The sequence below is a fragment of the Silurus meridionalis genome, chromosome 19 (assembly GCF_014805685.1).
Source record: "Silurus meridionalis isolate SWU-2019-XX chromosome 19, ASM1480568v1, whole genome shotgun sequence".
Classification (NCBI taxonomy): domain Eukaryota; kingdom Metazoa; phylum Chordata; class Actinopteri; order Siluriformes; family Siluridae; genus Silurus; species Silurus meridionalis.
Genome location: NC_060902.1, coordinates 6,539,957 through 6,560,863, shown reverse-complemented (window position 1 = coordinate 6,560,863; position 20,907 = coordinate 6,539,957). Strand labels below are relative to the sequence as shown.

The 20,907-nt window shown below is 34.3% G+C and overlaps 1 protein-coding gene across 1 annotated transcript in view; it reads left to right on the top strand.

The window, feature by feature from the left end:
* Positions 1-20,907, top strand: part of stab1 (stabilin 1) — an 85,293-nt gene that overhangs the window by 26,758 nt on the left and 37,628 nt on the right. The window contains exons 30-43 of the mRNA XM_046874903.1: positions 224-332; positions 421-498; positions 2,256-2,357; positions 5,810-5,914; positions 6,041-6,175; positions 10,897-11,025; positions 11,539-11,592; positions 13,470-13,583; positions 14,441-14,636; positions 15,569-15,664; positions 15,773-15,818; positions 15,945-16,024; positions 18,011-18,136; positions 19,220-19,293. Coding sequence (XP_046730859.1) covers positions 224-332; positions 421-498; positions 2,256-2,357; positions 5,810-5,914; positions 6,041-6,175; positions 10,897-11,025; positions 11,539-11,592; positions 13,470-13,583; positions 14,441-14,636; positions 15,569-15,664; positions 15,773-15,818; positions 15,945-16,024; positions 18,011-18,136; positions 19,220-19,293 — 1,444 coding nt within the window. The remainder of the gene's footprint in view (positions 1-223; positions 333-420; positions 499-2,255; positions 2,358-5,809; positions 5,915-6,040; positions 6,176-10,896; positions 11,026-11,538; positions 11,593-13,469; positions 13,584-14,440; positions 14,637-15,568; positions 15,665-15,772; positions 15,819-15,944; positions 16,025-18,010; positions 18,137-19,219; positions 19,294-20,907) is intronic.

Genomic DNA, 20,907 nt, shown 5'->3' with positions numbered 1-20,907 from the left:
TTATCAGTGGTGGGTATTGGCATGTTACCTAATAACATGACCCAATTCTGACAATTTATTATTGGTGGAACTGAATGCTTAAAGAGTTCAACAAATTCATTCTCAGTTGATTCTTTGATTAGTGGTCATTTAGAGGATTTTAATTTCAGCATGACAGGAAATGAAGTTACTTTGCAGCACTGTTCATTTTCTAAACAGTGCGGTGTTTGTGTTTTCGTTTCAGAGCTCACTTTTTGGATGGCATTTACACTTATGATGACTTGAAGAAGCAGGTCAACAAAACAGTCCAGACTAAGTTCAAGACAAAATGGCAGGTTACAATTAAAAACAAGGTAAGAAATGTTACATTTCTGATAATTTAAATGTGTTTACATTCTTTTTTTCACTGCAATGTATGAAACTGTGTGCTTTCTTCTTCAGGAACTTATGATTGATAATGCTGCGATTCTTGTCCCAGATCTTCAGGCAATTAATGGGTTCATTCACATCATCAATAAAGTAATTACATAATTTTATTATAATTTGTTGATTTTCTTAAACTTGTATATTGATTTTTAAATATGATGATAATACATAAGCTTGCTTGCTTTTAGCACTGTTTTTGGGGTAATGGTCTACCAACAAAGTGCTTGGTTTCCCATATTTATTCTACTCTTAATTGGAAAAAAAATGATCCCAGTGTATAAAATTTAAAGAAAATCTCTTTGATTTTAGGCCATTTGATAGTTATCTGATAGGGTTTAGATTTGGATTCTTTAAAAAAACGTGATCTCCTTCCTTTTCTAAGCCATTTGGTTCATGCTTCACCATGGGTATAGTATTCTTTGAGTAATAAGCTGTCTTGTTCATAATATGCACACAAACATTATATTTGATCACATTTTGCAATTGTTTGAAGTGTATAGCAAATGCATAGACCAAGACGTGTGAAGAATATTAAGTATATTAAGACTGTTGTCACATGCAGGTAGTAACCAGGAAATTACTTTTCCCTTTTTTATTCCTGGAGCACCTCTAATGTTGCTGTCGGTCTCTTGGCAGCCTCCCTCAAAAGATATTTTTGTATTTTTGTGTTGGAGGAAAGTCCTGTTTTTGATAATGTCACTCTGGTACCTACACCTCAAGTGAGAATGAAACAAATTTTAATTTGTAGTAATTCTTCCCCATAAGGTAAACCAACATTCTGAAAACATTAAGGTGGGAAAAACTAAGTACACCCTACATTTCAGCAACATGAAGACAAACCTTTAGCAACAGCAATGTGAAGTTTCTTAATTTTTATTCATGTTTAACATTGTTATGGTACATGAAAACAGGGTATTTATTACTTTCTTAAGATCCCAGCACAGCATTACAGTTGGGTCAAGGTCTGGACTGTTTCAACACCTTTATTTTTTTTCCTCATGTACCGTTTAAATGTCGATTTGCTGCTATGCTTGGGATCATTCTCGTGTTGCATAATTACATTTTGGGCCAGCTTAAGCTGCTGGCAGATGGCTTCACATTTCTCTCAAAAACATTCTGTTATAAATGAAGTTCATTGTCTTAATGACTGCATGTTTCCCAAGATCTGTGGCTCGGTGATATTTTGTGTTTTGTTTTCCCAAAACATGGTGCTGTGCGTAATGACCAAACCTCTCCACATTGGTCTTAACATTCTGAAAGATATTGTTCCAGACCTTTTGTAGTTTGTTCAAATGCAGTTTTCCAAAACTCTAACCTGAGGTCATGGCTAATGTCCTTTTTTCTTGGCATGATGTAAACACTTGCGTTATTCCGAACACTAAACAGTCAAATGATTTGTAACTAATCTTGTGCATTAAATAATTGCACAACATTGCATAACATCTGCCTGCAAATGACTCTTCTAAAGGTTGTTGAAGTGAAAAGAGTGTGCTTTTTTACTTAGTTTGTCATTTCAGGAAAAAATAACTAAATTTAGAAAATCTGCTGTGTCTATTTATTAGTTTATTTTAGCTTAGACTTTTATATAATTGTGTTGGTTGCTACTATTATATACTGTATTTTTTTTTTATAAAACAGCATAATTAATGATGTGCAATCGTATTCTTACTGCAACCTACAGTTTACTCTATAAATACAGCAAAAATGTAAATGCTGTTAGATTTGAGTACATGGGATTATACTGTTCTTTATTAGTGCTGAAGTCTAATGCTGAACTGTATTTTAGATTTGTTTTGAGATGCTTCATTGAAAAAAACACCTTGCATTAAATATCGTTTGTTTTATATCAGGTTCTGATACCAGACATTGCTGATCTCCCCCCTCCTCCCCCTGAACTGATGGAGGTCCTCAGTAACACCCCCTCTTTAAGCCTTTTCAGGAAAGCAGTAATGGTAAACACACACACACACACACACACACACACACACACACACACACACACACACACACACACTCCAGTTTACACACAAACTAATAAAAAAAAAAAGACCCCAGTTTGTACACTCCAAAACACATAAATTTATGTACATAATAAACTTAACACACACACACACACACACACACACACACACACACACACACACACACACACACACACACACACACACACACACACACACACACACACTCCAGTTTACACACAAACTAATAAAAAAAAGACCCAAATCTGTACACGCCAAAACACATAAGCCAAGTTATGTACATAATAAACTTAACACACACACACACACACACACACACACACACACACACACACACACACCAGTTTATACACACACTAATAGCCACTACCTTGTGTGTATTAAAACAACTCAAGAAGTTTGGGTTCTGACATGCACAACCTACATTTTTTTACTGTCATGCTGGTAACTGGACCTCACATCATATTATTATATTAATACAAAAGAATTTCTAATTTTGTTATTTAAAGAATGTATCCAGGCTGAACAACCACGTTAGCCTCATGTTAGCCTACATCTGTGGTGCATGATGAATCCTGGTGCGACAAGAAATGATACACCAGTGGAAGGTTGAAAAAGCATGTAATGACAAAAAATATGTTGATGGGCTGAAAACAGTGCACAATTAAAAAGCAAAAATATTGATCATGTCACCAAATAGATTAAAACTAAAGTAACGAGCCTGGTTTGAAAGCAGAAAGTACAGATATTTGTGTAAAAATTATAATGAATGAAAGTAAAAAGTTGTCTGAACAGTACTGATACCCGGAAAATCTATTAAAGAACATTAACAAAGTATTTCTACTTTATTACTTTCCATCTCTGGTAATGAAGCAGGCTGAGAAACACATTAGATCACTCAAAAATATCAATAATTGAGTCCAGAGAGCTACAAAAAAAAATAGGATAATTGTTTATTTCTTATAATTGTTTATAACTATAAGGTTATTATAGTTAACAAAAACAATCACCACACAAATTAGAATTTCAGAGAACAAAACCTAGTATTTATATATTTTAAATGCTAACCTGATTATAATGGAGAAGTAAGCAGATATATATATATATATATATATATATATATATATATATATATATATATATATATATATATATACAGTGAGGAAAATAAGTATTTGAACACCCTGCTATTTTGCAAGGTCTCCCACATGGAGGGGTCTAAAATTGTCATCGTAGGTGCATGTCCACTGTGAGAGACATAATCTAAAAAAAAAAATCCAGAAATCACAATGTATGATTTTTTTAACTATTTATTTGTATGATACAGCTGTAAATAAGTATTTGAACACCTGAGAAAGTCAATGTGAATATTTGGTACAGTAGCCTTTGTTTGCAATTACAGAGGTCAAACGTTTCCTGTAGTTTTCACCAGGTTTGCACACACTGCAGGAGGGATTTTGGCCTCCTCCACACAGATCTTCTCTAGATCAGTCAGGTTTCTGGCCTGTCGCTGTGAAACACAGAGTTTGAGCTCTCTCCAAAGATTCTCTATTGGGTTTAGGTCTGGAGACTGGCTAGGCCACGGCAGAACCTTAATATGCTTCTTACAGAGTCGCTCCTTGGTTATCCTGCCTGTGTGCTTCGGGTCATTGTCATGTTGGAAGACCCAGCCTCGACCCATCTTCAATGCTCCAACTGAGGGAAGGAGGTTGTTCCCCAAAATCTCGCAATACATGGCCCCGGTCATCCTCTCCTTAATACAGTGCAGTCGCCCTGTCCCATGTGCAGAAAAACACCCCAAAGCATGATGCTACCACCCCATGCTTCACAGTAGGGATGGTGTTCTTGGATGGTACTCATCATTCTTTTTCCTCCAAACACGTTTAGTGGAATTATAACCCAAAAGTTCTATTTTGGTCTCATCTGACCACATGACTTTCTCCCATGACTCCTCTGGATCATCCAAATGGTCATTGGCAAACTTAAGACGTGCCTGGACATGGGCTGGTTTAAGCAGGGGAACCTTCCGTGCCATGCATGATTTCAAACCATGACGTCTTAGTGTATTACCAACAGTAACCTTGGAAACGGTGGTCCCAGCTCTTTTCAGGTCATTGACCAGCTCCTCCCGTGTAGTTCTGGGCTGATTTCTCACCTTCCTTAGGATCATTCAGACCCCACGAGGTGAGATCTTGCATGGAGCCCCAGTCTGAGGGAGATTGACAGTCATGTTTAGCTTCTTCCATTTTCTAATGATTGCTCCAACAGTGGACCTATTTTCACGAAGCTGCTTGGCAATTTCCCCGTAGCCCTTTCCAGCCTTGTGGAGGTGTACAATTTTGTCTCTAGTGTCTTTGACAGCTCTTTGGTCTTGGCCATGTTAGTAGTTGGATTCTTACTGATTGTATGGGGTGGACAGGTGTCTTTATGCAGCTAACGACCTCAAACAGGTGCATCTAATTTAGGATAATAAATGTAGTGGAGGTGGACATTTTAAAGGCAGACTAACAGGTCTCTGAGGGTCAGAATTCTAGCTGATAGACAGGTGTTCAAATACTTATTTGCAGCTGTATCATACAAATAATTAGTTAAAAAATCATACATTGTGATTTCTGGATTTTTTTTTTTTAGATTATGTCTCTCACAGTGGACATGCACCTACGATGACAATTTCAGACCCCTCCATGATTTCTAAGTGGGAGAACTTGCAAACTTGCAAAATAGCAGGGTGTTTAAATACTTATTTTCCTCACTGTCTGTGTGTATATATATATATATATATATATATATATATATATATATATATATATATATATATATATATATATATATATATATATTTATTTATTTATTTATTTTTTTTTTTTTTTTATCAGTTTGATTTTTATAAATTTGCAAAGAGATATTTTTAAAATATGTATGGCAAATAAAGACCAGTTTTAGACAGCATTTGAATTTATTAAGCTCTATATGTTTAATAGTATTTGTGGGGTGTAATAAATGTACAGTAAATCATCATTACATTATTTGTTCTACTGTGTCAGTAACACATTCAAAACACAAATATAAAGGCTTTTCTTATATATTGGATATTAGAATATATGTACTAAAATAAATTAAAGTAATGATGAAAATTATATCAAAACTATTTATGCTCTGAACTTAAATAGCCTAAAATGCCAAAACTGAAATGAAATAAAAATTAAATTTTGTAATATAGAAAAAACTAAAATAACCCTGGGTAAATCATTTTATTTGTCTCGAGTGATTCGGAGTTGTTTTATATAATAATTATAATTTCATATAATATAAAAAACATCATATAAATATTTATATTATAAAAAATGAATCTTTCGCAAATTCACTATTAATAACTGATTAATGATGCACTTTTAAAGAACACAATTCTTTTTTTTTGTTAGTTTTACAATTTAACAGAAAGCATCACAACAAGGGACTTCACTGTATTTGTTCCATCTGACAACGCAATCAAGGATTACCTTGAGCAAACAAATTCTACACAACTGGTGAGCTTTTAAATGATTTGATATTTCACATGTCATTTTCTATGTTCCTGTTGTATTAGAAATAATTATGTATTTAGTAATTTTGTATTTTGTACTATAGCAATTGATTTGTTTATCTTCTAATAGACTGAAAACATTGTGAAATATCATGTCATACCAAGAGAGCAGCTTTTCCCTGAACACTTGACTGATGGGATGTTAAAAACAACACTCCTTGGAAAGGAATATCAAATAATGTTTCATTCAAACAGAGAAAATAAGGTATTTGAAGTTAATTATTTCAGTATAAAATAAAACTGTTTAAAGTATAGAAATATACTGTATGTAGAAAAAAAAAAGTTGGGACGCTGTGTAAAATGTAAGCTAAAACAGAATGCAATGATTAGCAAATCTTATTATCCCCATGTTTTATTCACAGTAGAGAACATATCAAGTGTTTAAACAGAGGAAATGTTTTATTTTACTATTTTGGAACAATTTCAGAATAATGTTCCTCAAAATAAAACTGCGAAGACTTTGAATATCTCATCATCCACTGTACATCTTCTTCTTCTTTCGGCTGCTCCCATTAGGGGTTTGCCACAGTGGATTATCTGTCTCCATACTAATCTGTCCTCTATATCTGCCTCTTTCAAACCAGATTTCCTGCATGGCTTCCCTCACCACATCCATAAACCTCCTCCTTGCAACCTCCAGCTCCACCTCCTGACTTTTACTCAATGCCACTGTCTCTAAACCATACAACATCGCAGGTCTCACCACAGTCCTATAACCTTTCCCTTTTCACTCTCATAGATACCCTTCTATCACAAATCACTCCTGCTATCACTCTTCTCCACCCACTCCACCCTGCCTGCACTCTTTTCTTCACTTCTCTAACACACGCTCCATTTCTTTGACCCCAGGAACATAAACTCCTCCACCTTCTCCACCTCTTTTCCCTGCAAGTGCACATCTCCACTGCCCTCACTCTAATACACACACATGTACTCTGTCTTACTCCTACTTACTTTCATTTCTCTTCTCTCCAACGCGTACCTCCACCTCTCCAGACTCTTCTCATCCTGCTTCCTACTTTCACCACAAATCACAATATCATCCGCAAACATCATAACCCATGACTCCTGTCTGACCCCCTCTATCAACCTGTCCATCAACACTGCAAACAGGAAAGGGCTCAGAGCCCATCCTTGATGCAGTCCAACCTCCACCTTAAACCAGTCTGTTGTTCCTACTGCACACTTCACTGCTGTCACACTGTCCTCATACTTGTCCTGCACCACCCTCACATACTTCTCAGACACACCTGACTTCCTCATACAATACCACAACTCCTCTCTCGGCTCTCTCTGCGCTTTCTCTAAATCCACAAACACATAACATAACTTCTTCTGACCTTCTCTACACTTCTTCATTAACATTCTCAAAGCAAATATTGCATTTGTAGTGCACTTCCTCGGCATGAAACCATATGTTGCTCACAGATGGTCACCTTTTCTCTTAACCTGGCTTCTACTCCTCTTTTCCATAACTCCATGGTGTGATTGATCAACTTTATTTCCCTGTAGTTACTGCAGGTTTGCACATCTCCCTTATTCTTAAAAAAATAGGTACCAGCACACTCCTTCTCCATTTCTCAAGCATCCTCTCACTTTTTCAAAATCCTATTAAACAATCTTGCTAAAAACTCCACTTCCATCTCTCCTAAACATCTACATGCTTCTCACCGTTCACAGTACATAATATCATAAAAGAAATCAAACAATCTGAAGAAATTCCTTTGTACAAGGGACAAGTATAAAAATCAATATTGGATGCTATTATCTTCAGCCCCTTAAGCAGCACTGCATTAAATACAGGCATGATTTTGAAATAGAAATCACTGCATGGGCTCATTAAACACCTCCAGAAATCCCTGTCTATGAACACAGTTTGCAGGTTAAAGTGCTATCATGCAACAAAGAAGCCCTATGTGAACATGACAGCAAACGTCGCTGTCTTCTCTTAGCCAAAGCTAATTTAAAATGGACCTAGGCAAAGTGGAAAACTGTTCTGTGGTAGATGAATTTTAAATTGAAATTCTTTTTGGAAACCATTGACGCTGTGTCCTCCAGACTTACAATGAAAGGATCATTAGCGCTCAGCACAAAAGCCTGCATCTCTGATGGTATGGAGGTGCATAACTGCATTTAAATGGGGGTGCATTAAATGGGCAAATCTGGATAGGCACAGCTAATCCTGAACAGCATATACAGGTTTTTGAGCAACATATGTTTGCATCCAGATGATATCTATTTTAGGGACGGCCTTGCATATTTTAGCAAGGCAGTGCTAAACTGCATACTGCATTTATTAGCATGGAAAATTTAAGAGTTTGGATGCTGAACTGGCCTTCCTGCTGTTCAGAACTTTCACCATTTGAAAAAATTTTGGCATGTCATAAAAAATACAACAAAAAAAAAGCCAAGACTGTTGAGCAGCTAGAATCCTGTATCAGACATGAATGGGTCAATATTCCTCTCCCAAAACTTCAGCAACTGGTCTCTTCAGTTTTAAACATATTTTTCCATAAATTATATATATATATATATATATATATATATATATATATATATATATATATATATATATATATATATATATATATTGTTTAAACTGAGGAAATATACTACAAATATATATATATATATATATACATTTTATATAAAATTATATATAATTTTATGTATTTGTAGTATATTTCTATATATTATATATTTTTTATATATTTGTAGTATGTTTCTTCAGTTTTAAACATTTGATATTTTTGTTTTATTTTGAAAACATATGACTTTATAAGATTTGGAAATCATTGCATTCTGTTTTTATTGACATTTTCCACAGCAACTTTTGGGATTTGGGATTCTATTAGAAATACTACTGAATATACTTTCTTCTTCTTTAGACACTCATTAATGATGTTCCACTGGATGGAATCTTCACAGAGCTAAGGCATGGTGCCATGATCACCATCTCCCAGGTTTTAGTGATTCACAAAACTACTGCAACAAAGAAGTGTACATGAGAGCATTTGTAAGTTTAAAACTGAATCTAAATGTAAAGAATTCACGACTTATCTCTCTTCTTGGACTTCTTTTATTTAATTAAATTTCACTGTTGCAAACTTCTAAAAATATACAGAAGATTAGGTTTGGGCTAATGGGTAAAGTTAGTATTACTGCATTTTTTAATGGTACAAGTTCACTTGATGCAGTCCAACCTCCACCTTAAACCAGTCTGTTGTTCCTACTGCACACTTCACTGCTGTCACACTGTCCTCATACTTGTCCTGCACCACCCTCACATACTTCTCAGACACACCTGACTTCCTCATACAATACCACAACTCCTCTCTCGGCTCTCTCTGCGCTTTCTCTAAATCCACAAACACATAACATAACTTCTTCTGACCTTCTACACTTCTTCATTAACATTCTCAAAGCAAATATTGCATTTGTAGTGCACTTCCTCGGCATGAAACCATATGTTGCTCACAGATGGTCACCTTTTCTCTTAACCTGGCTTCTACTCCTCTTTTCCATAACTCCATGGTGTGATTGATCAACTTTATTTCCCTGTAGTTACTGCAGGTTTGCACATCTCCCTTATTCTTAAAAAAATAGGTACCAGCACACTCCTTCTCCATTTCTCAAGCATCCTCTCACTTTTTCAAAATCCTATTAAACAATCTTGCTAAAAACTCCACTTCCATCTCTCCTAAACATCTACATGCTTCTCACCGTTCACAGTACATAATATCATAAAAGAAATCAAACAATCTGAAGAAATTCCTTTGTACAAGGGACAAGTATAAAAATCAATATTGGATGCTATTATCTTCAGCCCCTTAAGCAGCACTGCATTAAATACAGGCATGATTTTGAAATAGAAATCACTGCATGGGCTCATTAAACACCTCCAGAAATCCCTGTCTATGAACACAGTTTGCAGGTTAAAGTGCTATCATGCAACAAAGAAGCCCTATGTGAACATGACAGCAAACGTCGCTGTCTTCTCTTAGCCAAAGCTAATTTAAAATGGACCTAGGCAAAGTGGAAAACTGTTCTGTGGTAGATGAATTTTAAATTGAAATTCTTTTTGGAAACCATTGACGCTGTGTCCTCCAGACTTACAATGAAAGGATCATTAGCGCTCAGCACAAAAGCCTGCATCTCTGATGGTATGGAGGTGCATAACTGCATTTAAATGGGGGTGCATTAAATGGGCAAATCTGGATAGGCACAGCTAATCCTGAACAGCATATACAGGTTTTTGAGCAACATATGTTTGCATCCAGATGATATCTATTTTAGGGACGGCCTTGCATATTTTAGCAAGGCAGTGCTAAACTGCATACTGCATTTATTAGCATGGAAAATTTAAGAGTTTGGATGCTGAACTGGCCTTCCTGCTGTTCAGAACTTTCACCATTTGAAAAAATTTTGGCATGTCATAAAAAATACAACAAAAAAAAAGCCAAGACTGTTGAGCAGCTAGAATCCTGTATCAGACATGAATGGGTCAATATTCCTCTCCCAAAACTTCAGCAACTGGTCTCTTCAGTTTTAAACATATTTTTCCATAAATTATATATATATATATATATATATATATATATATATATATATATATATATATATATATATATATATATATATATATATATATATATATATATATATATATATATACATTTTATATAAAATTATATATAATTTTATGTATTTGTAGTATATTTCTATATATTATATATTTTTTTTTAATATTTGTAGTATGTTTCTTTAGTTTAAACATTTGATATTTTTTGTTTTATTTTGAAAAACATATGACTTTATAAGATTTGGAAATCATTGCATTCTGTTTTTATTGACATTTTCCACAGCAACTTTTGGGATTTGGGATTCTATTAGAAATACTACTGAATATACTTTCTTCTTCTTTAGACACTCATTAATGATGTTCCACTGGATGGAATCTTCACAGAGCTAAGGCATGGTGCCATGATCACCATCTCCCAGGTTTTAGTGATTCACAAAAACTACTGCAACAAAGAAGTGTACATGAGAGCATTTGTAAGTTTAAAAACTGAATCTAAATGTAAAGAATTCACGACTTATCTCTCTTCTTGGACTTCTTTTATTTAATTAAATTTCACTGTTGCAAACTTCTAAAAATATACAGAAGATTAGGTTTGGGCTAATGGGTAAAGTTAGTATTACTGCATTTTTTTAATGGTACAAGTTCACTTGTATGTAACTGGAAAAAATTCAAACACACCGTCATTATTTGACATTTTTAATGAGGTCAGGTTCCTCATTTGTTTTAAATAAAATGAATCAAGAACTGTAATGATTTAGAACATCAAAATTAAAAAAAGGATGGTACTTGTTTATTCATGAAATAATAAAAGAGTAAGAGTATAAGTCTAGGTTGTATGTTTTGGTTATAATCAGATAAAGTGTACCATAAAATGTCATCTAAATATCATAACAAAATGCAGCTACATACTTTTCACTAATTCAAACTGTCAGCAGTGATTTTAATAAAAATATCTTATGTTGCTTATGTTTGATCCTCCTACACAGGGAAGGTGTGGTCCTTGCGACTCGGCTCCCAAATGCTCGTACGGCGCCAAGCCTGTAAGATAACACCCCACTGTTCCAAATCCCCTGCTTCATTAGAACATACATGGCCTTTATTCTTAGTTCTTAAGTCTTAGGGGACTGTATGCCTCCCACTGCTGCCTCTATCTCAACACACCTGTGCCTGCTGCTAATTATCAGGCCATCATGGATGGAATCAGGCAGATTAGTAAAAGGAACATATAGTTCAGAAGACCCAGAGGAAAGATACAGAATGCTTTACAGAGCTGAGTCATTATAGGCTGCTTTTGCCTTAGTATCTATCGGCTGTTCATAAGTGTTTATTCATCTATTTAAGGAATAACATTTTGCTCAGTAAATAACATTATCTACAGTGATTATATTCTATCCAAAATACATCAGCAGTTTACATCTTTTTATAATTTTATGTACCTTAAACTGACTGTGCTACTATTTAGATGTACTGCCTCATCCTTAAAAGGAAAGGACCTTCATGGGACCACCAATAACCAGATATTGTTTGGTTGAGAACATCTGTATAAGGAGAAAGCATGTCCATAGATACTGTATAACTTGAATAAATTCTTAGGGTTAAGTGGTACTTTGATTTGAATTAGAAATCCAATCAGCAGGCCCATACCTTAACCATGACCAATTCCACATAAACATTTACTTTTATTTCACAGAACTTAAATGAAGTATTATTAAAAACTACAGGGATAGTAAAAGCAGTCTGATAAATTGAAGTCTTACTGTCAAAGGACACATAATTTAACAAAAGCTAAATGAAAAGGTAAGATTATCACTAGCTAAATCAAAAGGTAAGATTATCACTAGCTCATGAATAATCAGTGAAATTTTGATGAAAATCTTAATTAGCATAATCAGTCTTTTGAAGACGTGACCTACAGTGAATATAGTAGGTGCACCTGGTAAAATAGCCAGTTAGAATCAAAAGCCTGAATGTGATATACAAATGAGAAAAATGGCAAACACTGAAATAGAGAAATGCTGCATGTTGCCAATATGTTGTGCATGAGTAAGTTTAGTTAACATCAATCAGTGCAAATGTGGTTAAATTTACCAGCATGATTTCTACCAGTATTATTTATTAACTAATACAGTAACACATCATACAAAACATCTTATCCTATCATGCACCAACAGCTTAATGAATTGCAGCCAGGAGATCCTGAATCAATGTCATGAAACCAAAATGTACAGTATTTCTGGTCTGTAGGCCTCAAATATTGTACATTCTGATGTCCTGTATTTGATCATTCTAATATTTTGTTGTTATTTAGATTTTTGAGCGACAGGCACTAATCTGCTACCTATAACTATACCATAACTCTATTTACATATCTTAAATTGCCACACTGAAAAACATCATTACTGTGTTGGTATCACAACTGGGCTGAAAATGGCTTATTATTCAAATAATATCTGGTGAATGGTGCTTTTATGTTCTTACGGTCACTTTTCATTGAGGTAAAGCTAAGTTGTCAAATTAGGTAGCAATTAATTGTTTCCCTCATTGTGACCTACATTATATTGTAGGTGTACCTGGTATAATAGATAGTGAGATTAGGTACACGCTGGCCACTTAAGTTAGGCGTATGTTTAACTGGTTATTCTGATTTCTATCCAATTTCTTATTATATACAGTAATCACATCATTGCTGATTCCATGTTACAATTTTTTTCATACAATGAGAATTCCAAAGCATATTATCTATATCACTTATACTTTGTATTACATGTCAATTGCTAATAGTGTAACTGCACAGTTTTTATCAGCATGCCTAACTTATTTGTAAAAAGAAATATTTTGAAATTTTCTTACATTAAGCATTCTTATTTATGTAATGACATGAACTCTGAATTGAATTGAACATACAAATGTGTTTTAGGTGAAGGATGCATTCCCTTTAAATATGAAGTCCAACTGTAAATATACTAAAAGAATAAGACAAAAGAGGAAATTAGTGGCAGGTTGCAAGATGGACTGCATAGAAACTGCAAAGGTAAGATTATCAGTATAATTTGTCTGTATATCGGCAATGCTTATAAATAATCAGTGAAATGTTGGTAAAATTATTAATGAACATAATCCTCAACATCAGTTATGACACATTTGGTGTTTTACATTTAAAATTTGCTAGTTAACTCTTGCACATGTGTCTGAGATTATTCTAGCAACGGACGCCGGTCATAATTTTTTAAAATAATCTATAGTAAATACATATATTCATAATTTCATATACACTACATGATGTAAGTGACATTATTAAGCTATGTTATCTTTTTTCAAAGTAGATGAACAGTATAGTATCAACCACATAAAATGCAGCTCCTACCAGATTCCACCAAACCTCTTTAACATGTCTGCAGTGGTGGTAGATTTGACCCTATTAAAAGATAAGTGTAGCTGCACATAGCACAAATTACATGAGATCGGATCATCCTCCAAAAATCATCTGGCTGTACATGCTTTTTACAGTGTAATCAAATCAGGACATTTTTTGTCCTGATGTATTTCCCCACAGAAAATATTGTTTAAAAAGACAACCTGTGAAAAGAACCCCTGCAAACGTTTGTAACTATTGTAACAGATGACAATACAGTTTGCATTTATTTTGCCACTAAACAGAAAAGTCCTTTCTTAGCAGAGTAAATGTTAAAAACTAGCTGCCCAATAGAATAATATCTGATGATTCAGCTATCATTGTGCTTAGAGGTGGATGACTTTTAACATTGTAGATACAGTAGATATGTTCATATGAATATTACACAGGAGATCAAATCATTTTTTATAAAAATATCAATATCCATGTACAAATCATGTTATACCATGATATATTGGAATGTGTGTTTTTCCAAGGATCATACCTGCTGCCCTGGATACTTTGGACATGACTGTTTTAAATGTCCTGGAACTGTGGACAACTGGTGTTCGAACAATGGCAAATGCCTGGATGGCCTTTTGGGCAGTGGAGAGTGTCTGTGCAATGAAGGGTTCCATGGAACAGCGTGTGAAATGTGTGAGCCTGGAAGATATGGCAAAGATTGCAAATCAGGTAAGATCCAAATCATATGATCTCAATTCAATAATTTTCATATGAGCACTAAATGAGTGGTCATTTAGTGCTAGTACCATATGTGCATTCAAGTATTTGTAATTCTTAGTATTATTTGTCATTTGGTTGTTGTTGTGTTGGTTTCTTGTTTTTGCCATATAATTTACTGTTTAATGTTAATTCTGAATTTTAATTTCATTCACCTTTGTAAAAGTGTACAAATATTTGGGGAACATTTCATTTTCCAGTTTTGTCTTCAAAAATGTCACTACATGTCTTGTGCACTGGGCAGGTTTATAACAAAGTGTCATAGGAGATTGTTATTTTAGAATGGGAGAAATATGCTTACCCTTTACACATGAAAAAATACCCACAAACTATGTGCTTTCTGCTGGTGTCTTGATAAAAATCATTAACCCAACCATCTCTCTTTTTTCTAATATAGTATATATTCTACTAACTATATATTCTAACTAATTGGTGACTGTATGTACAGAATATCAACACTGAATGGAAAGAGTTCAAAAGACAACCAGTGTCATGCTTGGCCTCTGTGTTCTGACAAATAAAATAACTTCTTGCAGGATGCTAATTTATCCTGTGTTTCTACAAAGCTGTCCATATATATGAGCTTGATAATGAATCAGAAGTGGCAAAGCATTGGCCACCTAATAGGGCTTTAGCTGAAATTGCTGATTCTAGTTTCCTACTTTGCCATATTCTATTTTCTCTTGTGTCAAATTTTTTATTTAGCTTTTATGAATTATTTGAAATGACCGTGTTGTCTTTATTTCAGCTAAATGTGATTCTAAATTATAATTATGGATTCCTTTATTGGTGAATGTACAGAATTAACAACTCTATAACATGTTATAAAGAAGGCATATTTAAGCACCATGCATATTAAGCTAGAACACATATTTCATGTTTAGAATGCCATTGCGATCATGGAAAATGTCTGGATGGCTTCGATGGTAATGGCCAGTGTATTTGCTACAGGGGCTGGAAAGGAGTGACCTGTTCTGTAGGTCAGTGCTGAAAATGATTTTACAATATTTCAGTGAATGTACCTGATTTGTCAGTCCTAAAAAATCTCTAAAGTAATTTAATGTCTCTATAATTTTTTTTTTCTTTAGAGATTGTTAATGATGCATGCGGAGGCATTTGTGATCAAAATGCCAAGTGAGTAAATAAAGAAGCACACAGAGCTTTAATTTGCTCTTTATTATATGCATTTATTTTTATTTTTTTTAAGTTTGGTGCAAATTAAAACTGTTTTTTATTTTTGTCTGGTAACGCCTTTTTCAGCTGTTTTTCTCCAGGTTCAGGAGCAAATCCAACATGTATCTGCGCAGCAGGTTACCATGGAAACGGAACCTTCTGTCAAGGTCTTGTTTAAAAAATTATATATATATTATACATTATATACACGAATATATATTTCTTTTTTTATTTATATACTTGCGAACCCACCTCAACATTTAGCAGCATTTACTTTTCTTTTTACCACAATCGTAAAAAGTGGGTACACTTCCCTAATGTTTTCCATAATTGAGACCTAGCAATTCCCACCAACCGATCATGTCTCCCCAACATACAACAGTTACCAACTAAAGAGCATAAGTTCTCTGATGTAAATTTCTCACTCAAATTTCTCTCATTTCAAATTTTGAACTCCTTTTTATGTTGTTACATGAAGCAGTGTTAGACAATCAAGGAAAAGTGCTTTTTCCCACTTCTGCATGCATAAGTGTGCATGTTCTGATTAACATGGAAGAGTGTACTCTTTCATTAACTTGCTCTTTCACCCAAAATACCCCCAGCCACAAATCACCTTGGCATTGTCAGGATTTAAACTCACAATCCCTAGAAAACAAAAGAAAGCATTTCTGTTGCTTCACTTGGGAACTAAAGAAATGATTAGATGATAGAGAATGATGTGAGTTACTGCATCCTTTTTATCAGCTTATTCTAGTCTAAGCATTTTCATCTGACCTTTTGAACTGCAATTACAGGATGTTTTTCTTGTTTTTATTTATTTGTAATTTTTTTTTTTGCATACATCTGTGTAAATTGTAGACCCTTGTGAGAAAATCCTAAGAGATTGCTATTTTTTTAACTCAACCCACACCATTGGCTGATTGGTTAATTACATGAATGTGCAGGTGTACCAAATTAGAACAGAGCGTAAGAAACAACAAAGCTAAGATCCTGGGGGACTTCCTGATCCAGGCATTTAAACAAACAGTGGTGAACCAGCCTGACAGCCAGAGTAATAACAGATAAGGAGCAGAAAACAGCAGTGCTGATAAATGTGGCAATCCCATGTGTCAATATCTAAATTTGAGAAGTTACTGAAATAAAAGGGCCTGAAAAATTACCATGAAAAATTCAAGTTAGCAATCAAGGAGCAATCCATGAATGACAAGGATCTTTAAAAAATCTGTTTTACTTAATTATGTGTGAATAATATTTTACATAAATGTCATTACCGATTAGGACGCTATGGTTGTGCCCTGTCTGTTCATCTAATTATAACATAAGTGTGTATGCATAACAAACAGCTCAACAAAGCGATAATGCGTGTGGTCATACAGAGCGACGAGGGATCCTCACAATGGCAGCTCAAACAGCCTCAATATTCTCTGGTGTGCAGCTTGTTCAAACACCACCTGGGGACTTCTTTTTTTCTTCTTCTTTTTTCTTTGAATTTTGCGGACAGGACACAATCATAATGTCCAAACTGGTAATGATATAGAAATTCCCTTTGCCCAGTACTCCCACTATCACCATTCTTATAAATGGTTTTACAGCAAATGCTTGTTGTGCACCACTTCACTGCACCATTATAACTAATAGCAACGGGTTCTAAATGAGATCGCACTGGTTCCGAACGATTGCTGACTACTCCTAGTTCCAAAATGTCCTGTTTCTTTGTACCACCCTGTATAAAGAGTTTTGTAATAAAAAATCGTTAAAGAAAAGGAAATCAACCAAACATATTGTACTGAGGGAAAAGATCCCTGCCATAGTCAGTGGGCTTTAATGTGACATACTATACATTGATTTTAATTGCTCGTTGATTTATTTCTTTATTAATTGCAGCAATACGAAATGCTGCAAAACATTATTTATACTCATTGTTTTGATAACATTTTTATTCTTAAATGCATGATGAGTTTGACTCAGAACTTACAGTTTTTCTTACAGATCTGCACTAGAATTTGGTGATGTGATAAATGAAACCAAATCTGCCCCTCAAGCTGAATTTATCTTAACATGACAATGGTGTGAATAAAAAAAATGAAAGAATTATGGCTCAATCTTCAAGAGATTAATATGCTTTTTTATTTTTATTTTTTATTTTTTTACAGAAACTGATTTGTGTGCCACCAATAATGGTGGCTGTTCACAACATGCAAACTGCACAAAAGTCTCACCTGGAGAAAGGAGCTGCACATGTAAGAAAGACTACACTGGCGATGGAACTGTTTGTCTAGGTAATCATTTTTAAAACACAACCAATATTGGAGAATGCAGTATGCAAAAGACCCTGACCTTCCACTGTTCTTATTTCTCTTATAGATAGTTGAGTAGAGTTTGTTATTGGCTCCTAAAGGAGTATTGCTTTGAACCTGTTTATATTCTGATATTTCATAGTTTTTAAAAGCCATCAAACTAGCTTCTTATGTCTACCGTATTTTTCGGACTATAAGCCGCTACTTTTTTCCTACGTTTTGAAGCCCACGGCTTAAACAACAAAGTGGCTAATTTATAAATTTTTCCTGGGTTTTTCCCAGTTTCACAAACTTCAAGCCAATAAACTGAGCAACATAACATTAGACCAATTAAATTTCCGAACAGAAACGAAAAAACGCACCTCACCTGTGTTCTGAGCTGCACGGCATCGGGAGAAAAAACATTTTTTTAAACGCACGACGATGCCAAAAGATAAACTCCCGAGAGAAATAGTTGTGAAAGGAAGGAGGAAGACAGTGAACAGTGACTTTCTTGGTCGGCTACTGTTTAGATACAAGCCGTTGTAATGCGTTGAGTCTGGGTGAAGGGAGAGCTCGCTAACTCCTGTTGCAACAGAAATCATATAAGCACAGACAGGTTTCCAAAACTCGTGCTTTTTTATTTTTCTTGGCAACAGCGTTACAGTTTAGTCAAAGAAACTTAGAAATCAGCATCAGAAAATAATAAGGGCATAGTCCTCGTCTTGCCCACACGCAGTAATACCGGAAAAAATGCAGTGCCAGGCTATTCCCAAAATACAGCGTGCTCCTAATAGAAGCGCATTAGCAAGTTCATTACTGTAGACGGCTTTTAGACAGGTGAGGCTTATTTATGTTAAAAATAAAAATATTTGTAATTATATTTGCCTTGACTTTAAAATTTAGTGGTGGGCTACTATCTCTGCTCGTTGTTATTATTGTATTATTATCATCACATCATAAATGTAAATTTGATACATACATTTAATAATTGTGGTATTGTAGCCACAATAATAAAGAAAAACTTGTTCTCATACTGAGTTAGAAACTTAATCCTAATTATTTCTCTGTGTTTTTGTTTAACAGAGATCGACCCCTGTCTAGTTAATAATGGAGGATGTTCTCAAACAACCGACTGCATCAAAACTGGACCAAACATGGTAAACTATAATTTGTCTTTATTATGACATCAGTAACATTTTTATTTTCAAACTGGCATAAACTGCATTGTATTGTCAATACATGTGAATGCATGTATGTCATTGAAATGACATACAATACACCAAATTCCAGTTAAATGTTTGGGTGCATCTTCATCAATGTTTTCAACACTTAAATAACATTTCAACATTCTTTAAAGTACCCAACTTTTCTTTGATAACAGCTTTTGCACACTCTTGGCATTCTCATGGTTAGCCTCATCAGGTGGTCATCTGAAATGGAATTTCAAACAATCTTAAAAGAGTTCCCAAATGTGTGCCTGCTTTTCCATCACTCTTCGGTCTAACTTTTCCCAAACCATCTCAATTAGATTTAGATTGAGTGATCATGGAGGCCAGGTCATCTGATGCATCACACCATCGCCATCTGTAAATTGGTGGTTTCTGAGGCTGGTAATTCATACTTATCCTTTGCAGCAGAGGTAGTTTTTGGTCTTCCATTTGCACAAGACAACTTATAAAGGCAAGAAATGCCACACATTACCTCTTGACAAGGCACAAATGTGAATTGAAAACCACTAAATCATGAATCCCTGATGGGATTATACCTGAGTATGCTAAGCTGTCATCAATTCTAAATGTAGCTACTTTGGACAATCTAAAATCTAAAGCAGATTCTAGGTTGTTTAAAAAATTTCCATACATGTTCTTTCATAGTGTTGGATAAAGAAAACCACTGAAGGAGAATGTGTGTTAAAATTTTTGACTGGTAGTGTAGTGTTATTTGAAGTGTAAGATTGATCCATAGGTCCATATAATTATATATAATATATAACTGTATAAATATATAACTGTTAATATTATGGATGTTATAATGATATTAACAGAAATATAATGTTAATGAGCCAAATGACAAGACCTTGATTTAATAGACCTTGCTTTTTTGTTAATCCTCACTGGACACATGTTGGGCCCTGGGCACATACTAATCAGTTTTTAAGTTTTTGAGTAACGTGCATTTTGGGTTTTGAAAACACTTATATTGAGTATTGAATTTTATTTGGTGTGCCGATTCTTACATTAGGAAGAAAACTTCTACCTATTTAAAGTAAGCTGTAACCACAAAACATGACTGCTCGGTCAACTTATTCATTAAACTATTGGGTGCATGCATAATTAATTAATACAAGTATTAAAACGCATGAAAGAATAGATTATTTTCATGATTTTAAGACTTCAAGATTCATTCTTACTGCAGCTCACAATATTAGTTTAGCTTAGAGTAGAATTTGATTAGATTTCTCACCCCAAATGAATGTTTTTAAAGCAGATTTTAATACAGCCCTCTCCAATTATTAAGATTATTCTTGTAAACGTTGTCAATTTTAAGATTTATCAAAAAGTATTAATTTGTCTATATATACAGTGCATTGCAAAAGTATTCATAACCCTTAAATATTTTCACATTTTGGAAGTATTCAAAATTAAATGTATTTTATTGGGATTTTATGTAATAGACCAACACAAAGTATTGCATAATTGTGAAGTGGAAGGAAAATCATACATGGTGTTGAAGATTTATTTTACAAATAAAAATCTGAAAAGTGTGGCATG